Source organism: Dermacentor albipictus, unplaced genomic scaffold, assembly GCF_038994185.2.
Source record: "Dermacentor albipictus isolate Rhodes 1998 colony unplaced genomic scaffold, USDA_Dalb.pri_finalv2 scaffold_28, whole genome shotgun sequence".
Lineage (NCBI taxonomy): Eukaryota > Metazoa > Arthropoda > Arachnida > Ixodida > Ixodidae > Dermacentor > Dermacentor albipictus.
This window is the reverse complement of record NW_027225582.1, coordinates 1,641,513-1,654,839: the sequence shown is the minus strand read 5'-3', so window position 1 is coordinate 1,654,839 and position 13,327 is coordinate 1,641,513. Positions and strand designations below refer to the sequence as shown.

The following is a 13,327-nucleotide window of genomic DNA, read 5'->3' as shown; positions in this document are numbered from 1 at the left end:
CTCTCATACAACAGGCAGGTACAGTAATAGAGCAGCAGCTCCAAGTTTTATTTTATGCGGATGACATTGTGTTGCTAGCTAACAAGCAAAGCGATTTGCAACGTCTGGCTAATATCTGCAGACAGGAAGGCAACAAGTTAGGTTTGAAATTTAGTGTTAGAAAATCAGGTGGTATGGTATTCAATGAAAACAGTGAACAGACAGGGGAGATACAGGGCCAGGAAATACCTCGGGTAACAGAATATAAATATCTATGTATATAGATAAACGAGGGCAATAGATATATGGAAACACAGGAAAAAAAAACAATGAAGGGGAAGGGAAATGCAGCCATAATGAAGCACACAGCGCTATGGGGATACAATAGGTACGAGGTCCTCCGAGGTATGTGGAAAAGTGTGATGGTTCCAGGACTTTCGGAAATGCGGTTGTTTGCTTTAAATCAGGGGTCCAACCGGCACGCTCCTTTCCCATCATGAATAAAGGAAAACTGAGGAGGGGCCCTGACGTCACTCTTTCTGAAGCTAAGTGAAGACGGAAGTTGGCGTTACTTCCCACCATTATGTCGGCCCCGTTCTCTCTTGTTTGTATTTCTCGCGAAACCACGCCGCGCTGTGGGCAACCAGGCTGCTCGAACGCGCGCGCTCCGCAGCAATACTAAAGAAAACGATATAATCGCGATGTCTCATTGCATTAACGTCGCGAAGTCATGTCGAAAGAAGTCCATAATGAACTTCGCAAATTGGGCCGTGAGGTCGAATCGGCTGCTTTTACCGGCTTTTATGAAAATATACATGCTTCATAAGGCCAGCCAACTGAACTGTTCTCATCAACAGAAGGTAGCAGCCGCCGTGCAGTTTTTGTATGTTTAAAAGCTTTATCTACTTGGCTTTCCTGGGGCTCTCAGATGGACTACTGTCCCTGTATATGCTCCCGCAGGGAACAGAGTTGCGCATAGGCCCGCCAGTATGTTCCATTTGTGCAGTGAAACCACTCCTCGCGCGAGACAGAAGGCAAATGCCGCGGGGTGTTCCATTTGCTTTTTTTCTTCTGGTCGCGAGCTACATGCGCCAATTGTTCGCAAGCGCTTAGCAAAGTGACACTTATTAATGCAGGCTACGCTCGAACCATTAGCGCAGCCGGAATGGGGTACTTTTCCAACTCTCCGAAATTTTTTAAGTACATCGATACACGCACATATGCGAGAACACGCACGAACGCACATACAAGGGATAGGACCCCCCTCAATCCCTTGAAATAAAATCCTAACTACGTCCGTGGCTCGAACACTTCAAACGTTTGCGTGCGAACTCGCTGTACCTTACAACAAAAAGCGGAGCAATGTTTTCCAGCATGCAGATGAAGTTTTCTCACCGAAGCCGGAAGGCAAGAAATGTTTTAAGGGGTGTTTCAAGAACACTTCATTCATGTAAAATGGACAATTATGCGAGCGCATTTTGGCTTCCGAAACCAGCCGCCTAATGATTGTCCCTGCAGTTATTCCAGTGACCGTTGTGTGAGTGTCATTTATAACTATCCAGCGTCAGCAACAACTGCAAGTTTTCGATATGCGCTGCAGACACGTAGATTTAAACGCATTTCGACTGTTCACATGCGCACATATTATGCGAAGCTTACTTTTACGATTCATTCATACCGCAGACTACAGACTAACCAGCTGCTTCGTAGCAGTAACTCTTCAAGGGGAAAAAGATTTAAGATGGACGAGCTTCTAGATCAATTTTATTTCGTACAAGGAAATGGATTACCAATGGCTGCTGGCAGCAGGGCAAGAGTGCTGGTTATTGGAGGCTTGGGGGCAGAATTCAAAGCAACTGGAAAGGCAATAAGTTATTAAAGGGAAGCTGAAGAGTGTGTCAAATTCAATAAGACGCTCTTATACGGATGGGGGAACTGTATAAACCATGTAGGTAAAATTTGGGGGGGGGGGGGGGGGGTTCAATTAGGAGCGACGTAATCGTCGGTTGAAATTGCGGTGTAGCTCCGCCCCCCGTCGAATGCCGCGCGCTGCTGCTGACGCTGACGATGCGAGCGGAGACCGGAAACCGCGGTGTTGTGACGTCAACTCTAGTGTTCCGTTCCTTCACAGCGTCCGCGACCGTGCCTGATCGCGCTTGTTTCTGCGTGCGTGCCATCGTAATCTGCTTCGATCGACCCTGCATTCCTTGGTTGGTGCGTCTGCGTGTATGTAGAGTGGTAATCAACGTGCGTGGTAGTCAACGTGCGTGGTAGTCAACGTGCGTGGTAGTCAACGTGAGTGGTAATCAACGTGACTGGTAGTCAACGTGGTAGTCAACAGATGAAAGTCACTACACGTACTGCATGAACCGGGAAGCTTTTCACGCGTTTAAACCGTCTTTGTAGATTGCCGACAGCTTTGGACAGCGCACAAATGCCGACGATCGCATCCCTGCTTACGTTCCACGAGGAGGCATGCAGGAACACAACACTACAGTTATTTGACCGGAAATGAGCTCAATAGATCGGCGAAAGATCGGCGAGATCACTAGATCGCTTTGCAGAAAACATACTCACCAAAGAGCATTTCCAACAAGAGGAGATCCCAAGACTTTGCTTTCGTTCGCGTCGAAAGCACTGCTCGCACTAGCATCGTTTGCTTCTTCAAGAGGCCGGCTCTTCGCAAACGGCTCGTACATGTAGGGAGTAACGCCAAACCCCTCAGAAAAACGCAGTCTCTCCAATTTTTCCATTACCGCCTCAGAAAAACAGCACCCAACTACCTGGCACCGCACTTCATCTGTAGCGGCAGCGGTCGGTTACTAGAGTTGACGTCACGAGGCGCCCGACCAGTCACAGGCGGAAACGAGACGCGCGAGCTGGGCGTGTCCGCTGCTGCACGTTTCGTCGAAATAAAATATATTTGCGCTTTCTTTCGCTCAATTTCGATACGATATTCGAATTCGGAGGGTTGAAAACCATTATGTACAGATGTTCACTCATTTTTTCTGGAAAACCTTTCAGCTTCCCTTTAAGAGTAACAATGGTGTGTCGCATCGCACGCATGCGCACCAGCAGTGGGCGCAAGCCGTCATCATGCCGCTGTCAGATGTGCGCTAGCGCACTCCCCCTCTTACGGACTGAGTGTGCTATAAATACCGACGCTCGATAAAAACGAGGGTTCACTGTTCACTGGCTGTGTAGACGCTTCACTGCGGAAAGCTCAGAAAGATACATGGTGTCAGAAGTGGTGAAGCCTGCTCCTAACGAATCCCACTAATGGTGGTCAGCTGCCGACGGACGTCCTGGATCCCCCTTCAGCAGTCATGGAAAGCATCAAGCCTCTGGAACCATTGAACACATCGGGAGACACCGGGAAAAGCTGGAAGCTGTTCCGACAAAGGTTCGAACTCTTCTTGGACGCAACGTCACCTGAGAAACCAACGTCGGAAGCGACAAAAACTGCACTCCTTCCAAGCGTAGCAGGCGAAGATGCGATAAAGATCTGCAATTTTCCGTTCTTTGGGACGGAAAGCAAACATGACTACAAATTGGTGGTCACCAAATTCCAGGAGTATTTCGGCGAGCAGGAAAGTGAAGTTCACGAAAGGTACGTGTGTGTAGCGGGAGGCCAAACCGTTCAAACAGTTTCTACTAGAAGACAAGAAACAGGCCAGGGTCGGTAATTTCGAAACATCAGCAGTCATGGAGGCATTACGGAATCAGGGTGTAGATGAGCCGTATGTAAAAATACTGAAAGATATCTATAGCGCCTCCACAGCCACCGTAGTCCTCCATAAAGAAAGCAACAAAATCCCAATAAAGAAAGCTGTCAGGCAGGGAGATACGATCTCTCCAATGCTATTCACAGCGTATTTACACGAGGTATTCAGAGACCTGGATTGGGAAGATTTGGGGATAAGAGTTAATGAACAATACCTTAGTAACTTGCGATTCGCTGATGATATTGCCTTGCTTAGTAACTCAGGAGACCAATTGGAATGCATGCTGACTGACCTGAAGAGGCAAAGCAGAAGGGTGGGTCTAAAATTAATCTGCAGAAAACTAAAGTAATGTTTAACAGTCCCGAAAGAGAACAGCAGTTTACGATATGTAGCCAGGCACTGGAAGTGGTAAGGGAATACATCTACTTAGGGCAGGTAATGACCGCGAATCCGGATCATGGGACTGAAATAATCAGAAGAATAAGAATGGGCTGGGGTGCGTTTTGCAGGCATTCTCAGATCATGAACAGGAGGTTGCCATTATCCCTCAAGAGAAAAGTGTGTAACAGCTGTGTCTTACCAGTACTCACGTACGGGGCAGAAACCTGGAAGCTTACGAAAAGGGTTCTACTTAAATTGAGGACGATACAACGAGCCATGGAAAGAAGAATGATGTGTGCAACGTTAAGGGATAAGAAAACAGCAGATTGGGTTAGGGTACAAACGCGAGGTAATGACATCTTAGTTGAAATCAAGAAAAAGAAATGGGCATGGGCAGGACATGTAATGAGGAGGGAAGATAACCGATGGTCATTAAAGGTTACGGACTGGATTCCAAGGGAAGGGAAGCGTAGCAGGGGGCGGCAGTAAGTTATGTGGGCGGATGAGATTAAGAAGTTTGCAGGGACAACATGGCCACAATTAGTACATGACCGGGGTGGTTGGAGCAGTATGGGAGAGGTCTTTGCCCTGCAGTGGGCGTAACCAGGCTGATAATGATGATGATGGTGACGATAATGATGATGAACTGATGACATGGTTCGGGACCAAATAGTTTTCGGAACGAACTCCCCGAAGCTGCGGAAAAAAAATGCTCAGAGAAAAGTTATCCCTGGAAGGTGCAATCGCCTTATGCAAAGCAGCCGAAGCCTCCGCTTGCCAAAACGAGATACGGTCTAGGAGAAAGGAAGCGCCTGAAGTCGACTGAGTAACTGCGAACAGAAGGGTGGCACGTCAGCCAGCAAGCTGCACCCGTTGCCACCGAATGCATCCGCCAAGGCGTTGCCCGGCATGCGGCAAGACTTGTCGTTTGTGCACCAGGCCAAATCATTTTGCCGCGTGTTTCAGATGGAGAGCAAATATTGGCGAAGTGCAGCGAGGAGACGATGACGTCGACGTCTTAGATGTAGCCGTAAACAATGTTCCGACCGGACGCGACTGGCTTGTGAAAGCCACAATAGGTGGAAGGAAGGTTACATTCAAGGTTGACACCGGATCCCAAGCGAACCTCATGCCTCTATCAGTTTACCGCAAGTTAAATGTCGGTACGCTTCAGTCACACGGCGCGGCGCTGCGCTCGTAGAACGGCGGAATTGCCAAGCATTGTGCAACGTTCTCCCCACCCCTCGTCATAGACCCGGGATCGCCAAAGATACGTTAATCAATAGAGCGCGCATGCTTCATTGCCCCAAGACGATACCAAGATCGTGGTGAGACCACGCGGGGGTATGAATATCAGCAAGGTCGGCCATATGGAAGTTGGCCGGGCCATTTATGCTGCGGCGGGAGTCACCAAAAAAGAATGGATCCGGAACGTGATGTGCCCAAATTACCAGCAAAACATCGTTGTCATCAGTACTTCAGAGAGAAAATGCTAACCGGTACGTTGGAGTCACCGAGGTTGTCGTCCAAGAAAATGAGCACGAGGTCAGCGCCTACGAATAGGCCCCCCATGGCATGACCAAGGGAGTCATACGAGGCGTCCCCCTCGGAGATACGGTTCAAGAAATCAACGCGAACATCGTCAACGAATATAATCCCACTACTGTAGAGGCCAACCGCATCGCTAACATGACGTCTGTGGTGATCGCCTTCAATGGACCCAAAGCGCCGAACTACGTTCGTTACGGGAGCCTGCTCGCCAAATACTCGTTGTACAGAAAACAGATAGATATCTGCTATCAGTGCGGTCACCTGGGGTACCGCATGGATGTTTGCCCTAAACCAGCGGACCGGATCTGCCGGGGATGTGGTGCTCGAAATCCCGATGAACAGCACAAGTATACCCCTAAGTGTGACCTCTGTGGGGAAGAACATTTGACCGCAGACAAGGCGTGCAGAGCTCGCTTCAAGATCCCGTACGTGGTACGGAAACGCCGGTGGGAGCGGAAAGGTACCAACTACACGTCTGCAGAAGCCTCTAAACTGCCACGTCGGGAGGGAGCAGCTACGTCACGGGACCGGAATCACTCTCTTTCCCGTGAAGGCGGACGAGGGCGGAGCAGCAGCTGCGCCTCAAAGCCAGGCTTGAGAGCGTCGTCGCCGGGTGACGTGGCCGGCAGCAGCTGCAGCGGGCGCCGCCGGGAGTCGCGCTCAAGGTCGAAGACCCGGAGCCAGACACCGTCGTAGAACGCCGCTAAACAGGTGGGCTGGGCAGTTAGATCTCCTATCGCTCTTAGCAAGAAAGGTTTCCCTCCCTTTCCCCAGACTCCCAAGAAAGATTGTGAGGAATGCATGTAACTCAAAGCGCTTGTAGTTAAGCAAAATAAGCAAATCAGCGCGCTTCTTGCGCGCATAGAGGCATTAGAAAAATCGAAAAGCAGCGAGGATGTCACAAAACGCAAAATTGCCAAGAGGGACGCTCAACCGGAGCCTCCGGTAACAGCAATGGAGGCAGAGAAAATTGAATCGAATCCATCTGAGGAACCGGCGTGGGCCAAGCCCATTCAAGCCCTCACCGAGATGGTCACACAGCTTGCCAGCCAAATCGGCTTGGTAACGTCCAAGATGGCCAAGTTCGACGCACTAGAAGCTAATGTCAACCAGCTCATACTAACCACTCAAAAAGCTAAAAAGGGAGCCTCGTATGGGAAACCGTGCATGGAGAGCAGTCTCACGACTACCACCTGAGCCAAGATGGTGGCCAGGCGTAAAAACAGGAAGGAAGATACAACGATCTTAGCCCAATGGAACTGTCGAGGAATTATGGACAAAATAGGCAAATAACAGAAATACATAGATAATGCGGAACACAAACCGGATATCCTTGCAATACAAGAAACGAACTTGCGACCAAAACTCGCTGGGCACGTCACATACACCGATCCTAATGAGAAAAGCACAGCGATCCTAGTCCGAAGTAACATAACTGCAACGCAGCACATTACCAGCCAGAGAGGGTGCGAACACGTTCTCTTGGAAATTCACAGCAGAGGCACAGGAAGCAAAGACAACATCTTTATACTCAACGCATACTGTCGGCCCTCCAAGAAGAACCTCGACATAGAGGGCACATTACTCGACAGCAAGGGAGAGGCGGGCAGCCAATCCCTATTGAGATTGATAATATTGATAATATGGGGCTACAAATTTTGCTCCAAGAGAGGCAGGGTGCTGGCGAAGCTCATGGATCAGCACACATTGGCCCTGCTCAACGAACCGGACACTCCCACCAGCATGGGCACAAGTACGACCCGGGACACCACTCCAGACCTTACCCTGCTGAGTGGAACCTTGGACGTGTCGTGGCAAAACACAGGCGTGAACCTGGGGTCGGACCACGATATCCTCAATATTACGATCAGGGGGCCCGCGTTCAAGGCCCGAATGGGAACAACAAAGATAACTGACTGGGATAAACTTCGAAAAAGGCAAGCAGCCGATGAAGACGACGACACGAACAGCACCAAACCGTACGGGGAATGGGCTAAGGAACAACTCGAGCTGGTAGAAAAATACACCCAGAAAATTGCGACCACACTGCAGACACCCTGTGTGGACGCAAAGCTTGCCCACCTTTGGGAAGCACGACACAGCCTCACCAGACTCTGGAAGAAACGACACAACAAGAAACTTCGCAAACGCATCCATGATCTCAACAAGCAGGCCGCTGAACACGCGTCCAAGCTGTGCAGAGAGAACTGGCTCAGTGTGTGTGATGGACTGCAGGGCACCCTTTTTACCAGGAAGACGTGGTGCCTCCTTCGTCACCGGATCGATCCTCTCGGCAGCAAGAGCGCCACAAATCGAAGCCTCATGCGCACCCTCAACAGCTATACTGGGGGTGCCGACAAACTCATCAACGACCTGAAGGCCAAGTACCTGAAAACGGAGAAGGGTGATATCGCACCTCCCGACTACGCAGGACCTACGAATGAAGAGTTAGACAAGCCATTCACTGACACCGAGTTGGTCTCGGCAATCTCCGAGAGCAACAGGGGCAGCGCGCCGGGACCCGATACCATATCCTACAAGTTACTTAGCAACCTTGAGCACAAGGCCCGCAGACAGCTGCTCGTGTATATGAACCGGATCTGGGAGCCGTCTGGCAAACTTCCACACGAATGGAAAGAGGCAGTAGTCCGCTTCATACCCAAGCCTGGGAAGACACCTCACATCGACAACATGCGACCGATATCCCTCACGTCCTGCGTGGGGAAGGTCATGGAACGTATGGTACTTAAGAGGTTGCAGCGACATCTTGATGCCACCGATCAGATGCCAGAGACAATGTATGGCTTTAGGCAACACCTGGGCACCCAGGATGTTCTCGTACAACTCAACGAACTGGTAATTAAGAGAGCAACGAAGCAGGTGCCGCGAGCGATACTAGCGCTGGACCTCACAGGTGCCTTTGATAACGTCACACATGAAAGTGTCCTCCGCAACCTGCGCAACACGGGTTGTGGAGTGAAAACTTACAACTACATCCGAGACTGTCTTCGTAACCGAACGGCAAGGATCAGAATAGGAGAGGAGACATCCCAACCTATCTCCCTGGGGGATAGAGGAATGCCGCAAGGTTCGGTCCTTTTCCCCCTCCTATTTAACATGGCTCTCCTGCCGTTGCCCAAGCTTCTCGAATCAATAGATGGTCTGGGCCACGCATAATATGCCGAGGACATCACCCTCTGGACTGCGAGGGCAGGGTCGGATGGCTGGATGGAAAACACGCTGACACGATCAACAGCTATGTGAAGACATGTGGCCTTTGCTGTTCGCCTCAAAAATCGGAGCTAACCATTGTCAGACCACGTGCATCAAGGAAACAAGCAGAAAACATATAAATCACTTTGGAAGGGAACCGGATCCTTCCGGTACCTCAACTCAAGATCCTGGACCTCCTCATCCAGGCAGACGGCAAGGCAACAGCCACGATTAGAAAAATCAAGCTCACGTCAGACCAAATCTTGAACATGATCAGACGAGTGGCCAACAGGCGGAGGGGTCTGAAGGAATCGGACACCTTGCGCCTCGTTGAGGCCTTTGTTATCTCACGAATCGTCTACGCAGCGCCGTACCTGCAGCTTCTCAAGAAGGACGTCTTACAACTTGACGCAATAATCAGGAAAGCCACGAAGCAGGCCCTGGGTATTCCCATAAATTAATCCACGACAAAATTACGTCAAATGGGAGTACACAACACAGTAGCCGAGCTCGTAGAAGCCCACCTATCCAATCAAAGGGTACGCCTTAGCCAGATTAGCCAGACCAAGGCGGGCAGAAGCGTCTTCCGCAAGCTAGGATGGCAAGAATCGCACTACACCCACCACGACCAATTACCCGAAAAGTTGAGTGAGAAGCTGGAATGCAAACCACTACCACGGAACATGAACCCCACTCGGCATGACGGACGACACGACGCCCGGGCAAGAGCCATCTCCAGGACCCTGGAGGAAGACGACACTGTTCTAGATACAGATGCCTCTCTATCCAAACACTCCACGAGGGCAACAGTCATGGTCACCGGGCTAGAAAAGCTGGTCACCTGCGCATCAATCTACACTCCGTCTTCAGAGGAAGAAGAAGCAGCGATAGCTCTCGCACTCCTGCAACCTAACGTCCCCAAGATCCTCATGGACTCACAAGCTGCATATAAGAACTACAGATCTGGCTGGGTGTCCCTTGCGGCACTAAACATCCTTCGTAAAGCTACGCCTTCTAAACAAGCAATCGAATTAGTTTGGGTCCCGTCTCACTCCTCAGTTGAGGGCAATGAATATGCTCATCAACAGGCCCGAGCGCTAAACTCCCGGGCCAACTAGGAGGAGGCAAGGGGATGGCAACCCATCACAAATTACAGAGATATAGTCAAATATTACAGGGACGGCAGGAAGACATTCCCGCACCCCCACCACACATTGACCAGAGCCGAACAAACAATATACAGGCAAATCCAGGCAGGATCCTTTCCCCACCCCTGCCTCCAGAACAAAATATACCCAGAGAGATACAAGAACACATGTCCTCGCTGCAATGCACTAGGCACCCTTCGGTACGTAATAGGAAAGTGCAATTTTTTCCATAGACCACCCCCCCACCTATACCCATAACTAACCCCCTGCTATCCCCACCCTTTACGAGCAATGGGAGATCATGCGGTCCAGCCCCGCCCTGGAAGACCAGCTCCGACTGATCCACAGGGGCCAGGCGGCCCTGGAAGTATATGGAGCCCGCGAAGAGGGAGTCACCCCATCAGACGCTTAACGCGTTTCATTTCATAATGGACCAGTAAAGTTGTTTCTCTCTCTCTCACACAGTTCTTTGTGGGGAAATTCACTAACGTCTTTATGTGATGGTTGCTGTTTTTACCCGTGTGATGAACCGCCGTCATCGCTTTTGTATAGCTGGTGTATATTCCGTCATTATATATATTCGTCCGTCAACATTTGTTACGCAAAAGCAACAACAACAAAAAATTGGTGCCTCTCACATCTTCAAAGCACTGCGCAGCTTGTCGGAACGCACTGGCGCGTGTTAACGCATGGCCTGAAGGCTCAATTTCAAAGTGTTGTGCAATTGCTGCCTGAACCACTCGTGAAGACCTTTCGTGCCACATTACATTATTATGCTCGCTTTTCTTGTGACCGATGACAAGGCATTAAATTTAGCGGCCTCTGCAAGACTAAGCTGCATCAACACAGCTTCTTAAATATACGAAGTGGCTCAGCGGCTATCAGACAGGGCACGTCCCTAAAAAACCAAATAAACACTTAGCGTATATGCACAAAATGACGCCACCACTAATATAACGTGAGAGGGGACTTTCAGTCTCACAAAAAAACTATATATATATATATATATATATATATATATATATATATATATATATATATATATATATATATATATATATATATATATATATATAACACGAAGTGATGCCGCAAGGAAACAGGAAACTACGTATAAAAGCGGGTGCTCGCGAGGCGCAATTTATTCCTCGTTACTGCGAACTGCCGTCGCAAAATGCCGTGAAAGGACTGCACAATTACTCGTTGTTATTGCTGACTTCTTTGTCACCGTCGGCGATGACGGTTTCTGCCCCCCATGCGACCAAAGTTATTCGGCAGGTAGCACTTCAGACATACCCGTAATAGAATCAAATACGGCGAAGGCACTGTGCGACGATTCTCCGGGCGACTTCGAAGGCCGCTCGCTTGGCGCGCCTGCACATCACCGCCGATCACAAGGTTTCGATTAATACGCCGTAACCATATTGATGCGGCACTAAGAGCGTTTTAAACCGGGACGATAAAGGCGGCGCGAAATGAACAGTAAGAACTCCCAGCTCGCGCGCTCTTGCGCATGGTGAAATGTCAGTTTTAGATAAGGTAAAAGAAAAATAGCACACGTCATGTTCATGTCAGGAACCCGAATATAATGCGAGGCGCGTTCCAAGGCTCGAAATTTCGGGGAAAAAACTCGCGCTATATTCGTGCAAATAATAAGTGCGTATCTCTCGTGTGTCGCCTCTTCTCTGGCTCACGCTGGTAGCAGCAAGTAAAGAACACCTCATTTTATAGTAATGTTATTTCATTATTTCAATGATCAACTCACCAGCATTCAGGCACTCCAGCTACGTGTGTCTCTGTGTGTGTTCTACCCATTCGCTATGTTATGTAATTAATTACAAATACTCATTTAGGCGCAAACCTCGTTTATGCATTATTGTATATGTCTTTATCAATTAGACGTCATTTCGGACGTTCGGTGGTATCGATTTGTCACGTAAGTGCATCATAGCCCCATATAAAAACCAGAAAATATGTATATTCGAACGCGGAAACCGAAAGTTTGATCACGTCAAACGACTTTTTTTTTCATATATGCGCCAGCTAGAAGAAGTGCGGGATGTCTACCGAACGTTCATATGTAAAATATCCACAATCAGACTTCCGACGGATGCGATTTCGTATATTGAGGCAGTACGTGCATGAGTCATATATTGCAATGACGAAGCTTTATTTTAGATGAGAGATATAGGTTACGCGGCCGCCTGCATGCAGCGCGCATCTGCCATTGGGGAAGTGGTGCCATTGTAGAGAAGGCCCTTGCTCTTACGCAAGAGCGGTATATGAAAGCGCTATACGTGAAAACGTATAAAGTTGACAGCAACAATTGATGGACAAGAAAAAAGAAACATATATAATATTGCCTAATGTAAGCAGTTACATGTTTTCAGCTAGAAGCTTATAACTTTATTAGGCAAAGCTGTATAGGTAAAACTATACTGATTAAAAAATATATTACAATTAAACTGTACATTTGTTGCGACGCACTATAGCGTATGCATCCATGTTAATTCTTCCGCATGCAAGTGCTTTTGTGGTGCTGCCTTGGGTGCGTTTCTGAATTTCTCATCTTATGCTGCGATAGATCGCTCCGTTTATTCAAAATTTATTGACAACAGACACCGCTGGCTTCTCGGCCGCAAGCGCAGCCTACAGCGACCGAAAAGAAGTTTCCCGCGCTTCGCCTACATTCCCTGGTTGCGGACGTTTTGTATTTTTCTTTCTTCTTTTTCTTTCCCCTCCTAGCTCCATACTGCGGTTACCCGGCCGCGTGTTTCTATTTACGCCCAAGCCCAGCGCTCGACCGCTGCGCCACTATACGGTGCTCGCACGAACCACCGTTTTAGGTACTTTTTCACCGAAGCGGCACGGCACGCGCCCTAGATCCTACTAGGTACGTCCCTAGGCACTAGGGAGATGCGGTACGCCTGGGCGCGCAGTCTGCTTCGCCAGCTCGCCAACGGCCTTCGGCGACGCCCCGCCGTTCTGCGCGTTTGGGTCTTCGGCAAGAACTCCGTTGTTTTTGTGCGCATACACTGCGGCTCTACGCAGAGTGTAGAGGTAAGCATTTCCTTGTTTTTGTTTCTGAACTTGGTGTGATAGTTTGGCATCGCTGTGTGGCGGCTGCGTCTTGCTGTTGTGTGGGCTGGGAGAAGGCAAACGTTATATACTGAACGCTATACTGGTGCAGTAACCCGCGTTTCTCACAGGAGATTAAGCGTACGCTTCCGTCTTTTGATGCTGTTGTCTCAGCTTCACTGAAGAAGTCGCAAATACAGTGGGAAAAATTGTGGCATTTGAAACAGATCAGCCCACGAAACATGCTTTTTC

At 49.2% G+C, this 13,327-nt stretch overlaps 2 protein-coding genes across 4 annotated transcripts in view; both read left to right on the top strand.

Moving 5' to 3' along the window:
• The first annotated feature begins 5,774 nt into the window (after positions 1-5,774).
• LOC139052620 (uncharacterized) lies at positions 5,775-6,332 on the top strand. Its single transcript, XM_070529692.1, has one exon. The coding sequence runs from the start codon at positions 5,775-5,777 to the stop codon at positions 6,330-6,332; it is 558 nt and encodes a 185-aa protein (XP_070385793.1).
• Positions 6,333-12,893: 6,561 nt separating this feature from the next.
• The window catches only part of LOC139046685 (uncharacterized), a 32,958-nt gene continuing 32,524 nt past the window's right edge, over positions 12,894-13,327 (top strand). For all 3 annotated transcript variants that reach the window (XM_070529687.1, XM_070529686.1, XM_070529685.1), the window contains exon 1: positions 12,894-13,057. In XM_070529687.1, coding sequence (XP_070385788.1) covers positions 12,914-13,057 — 144 coding nt within the window. In that variant the 5' untranslated portion in view covers positions 12,894-12,913. The remainder of the gene's footprint in view (positions 13,058-13,327) is intronic.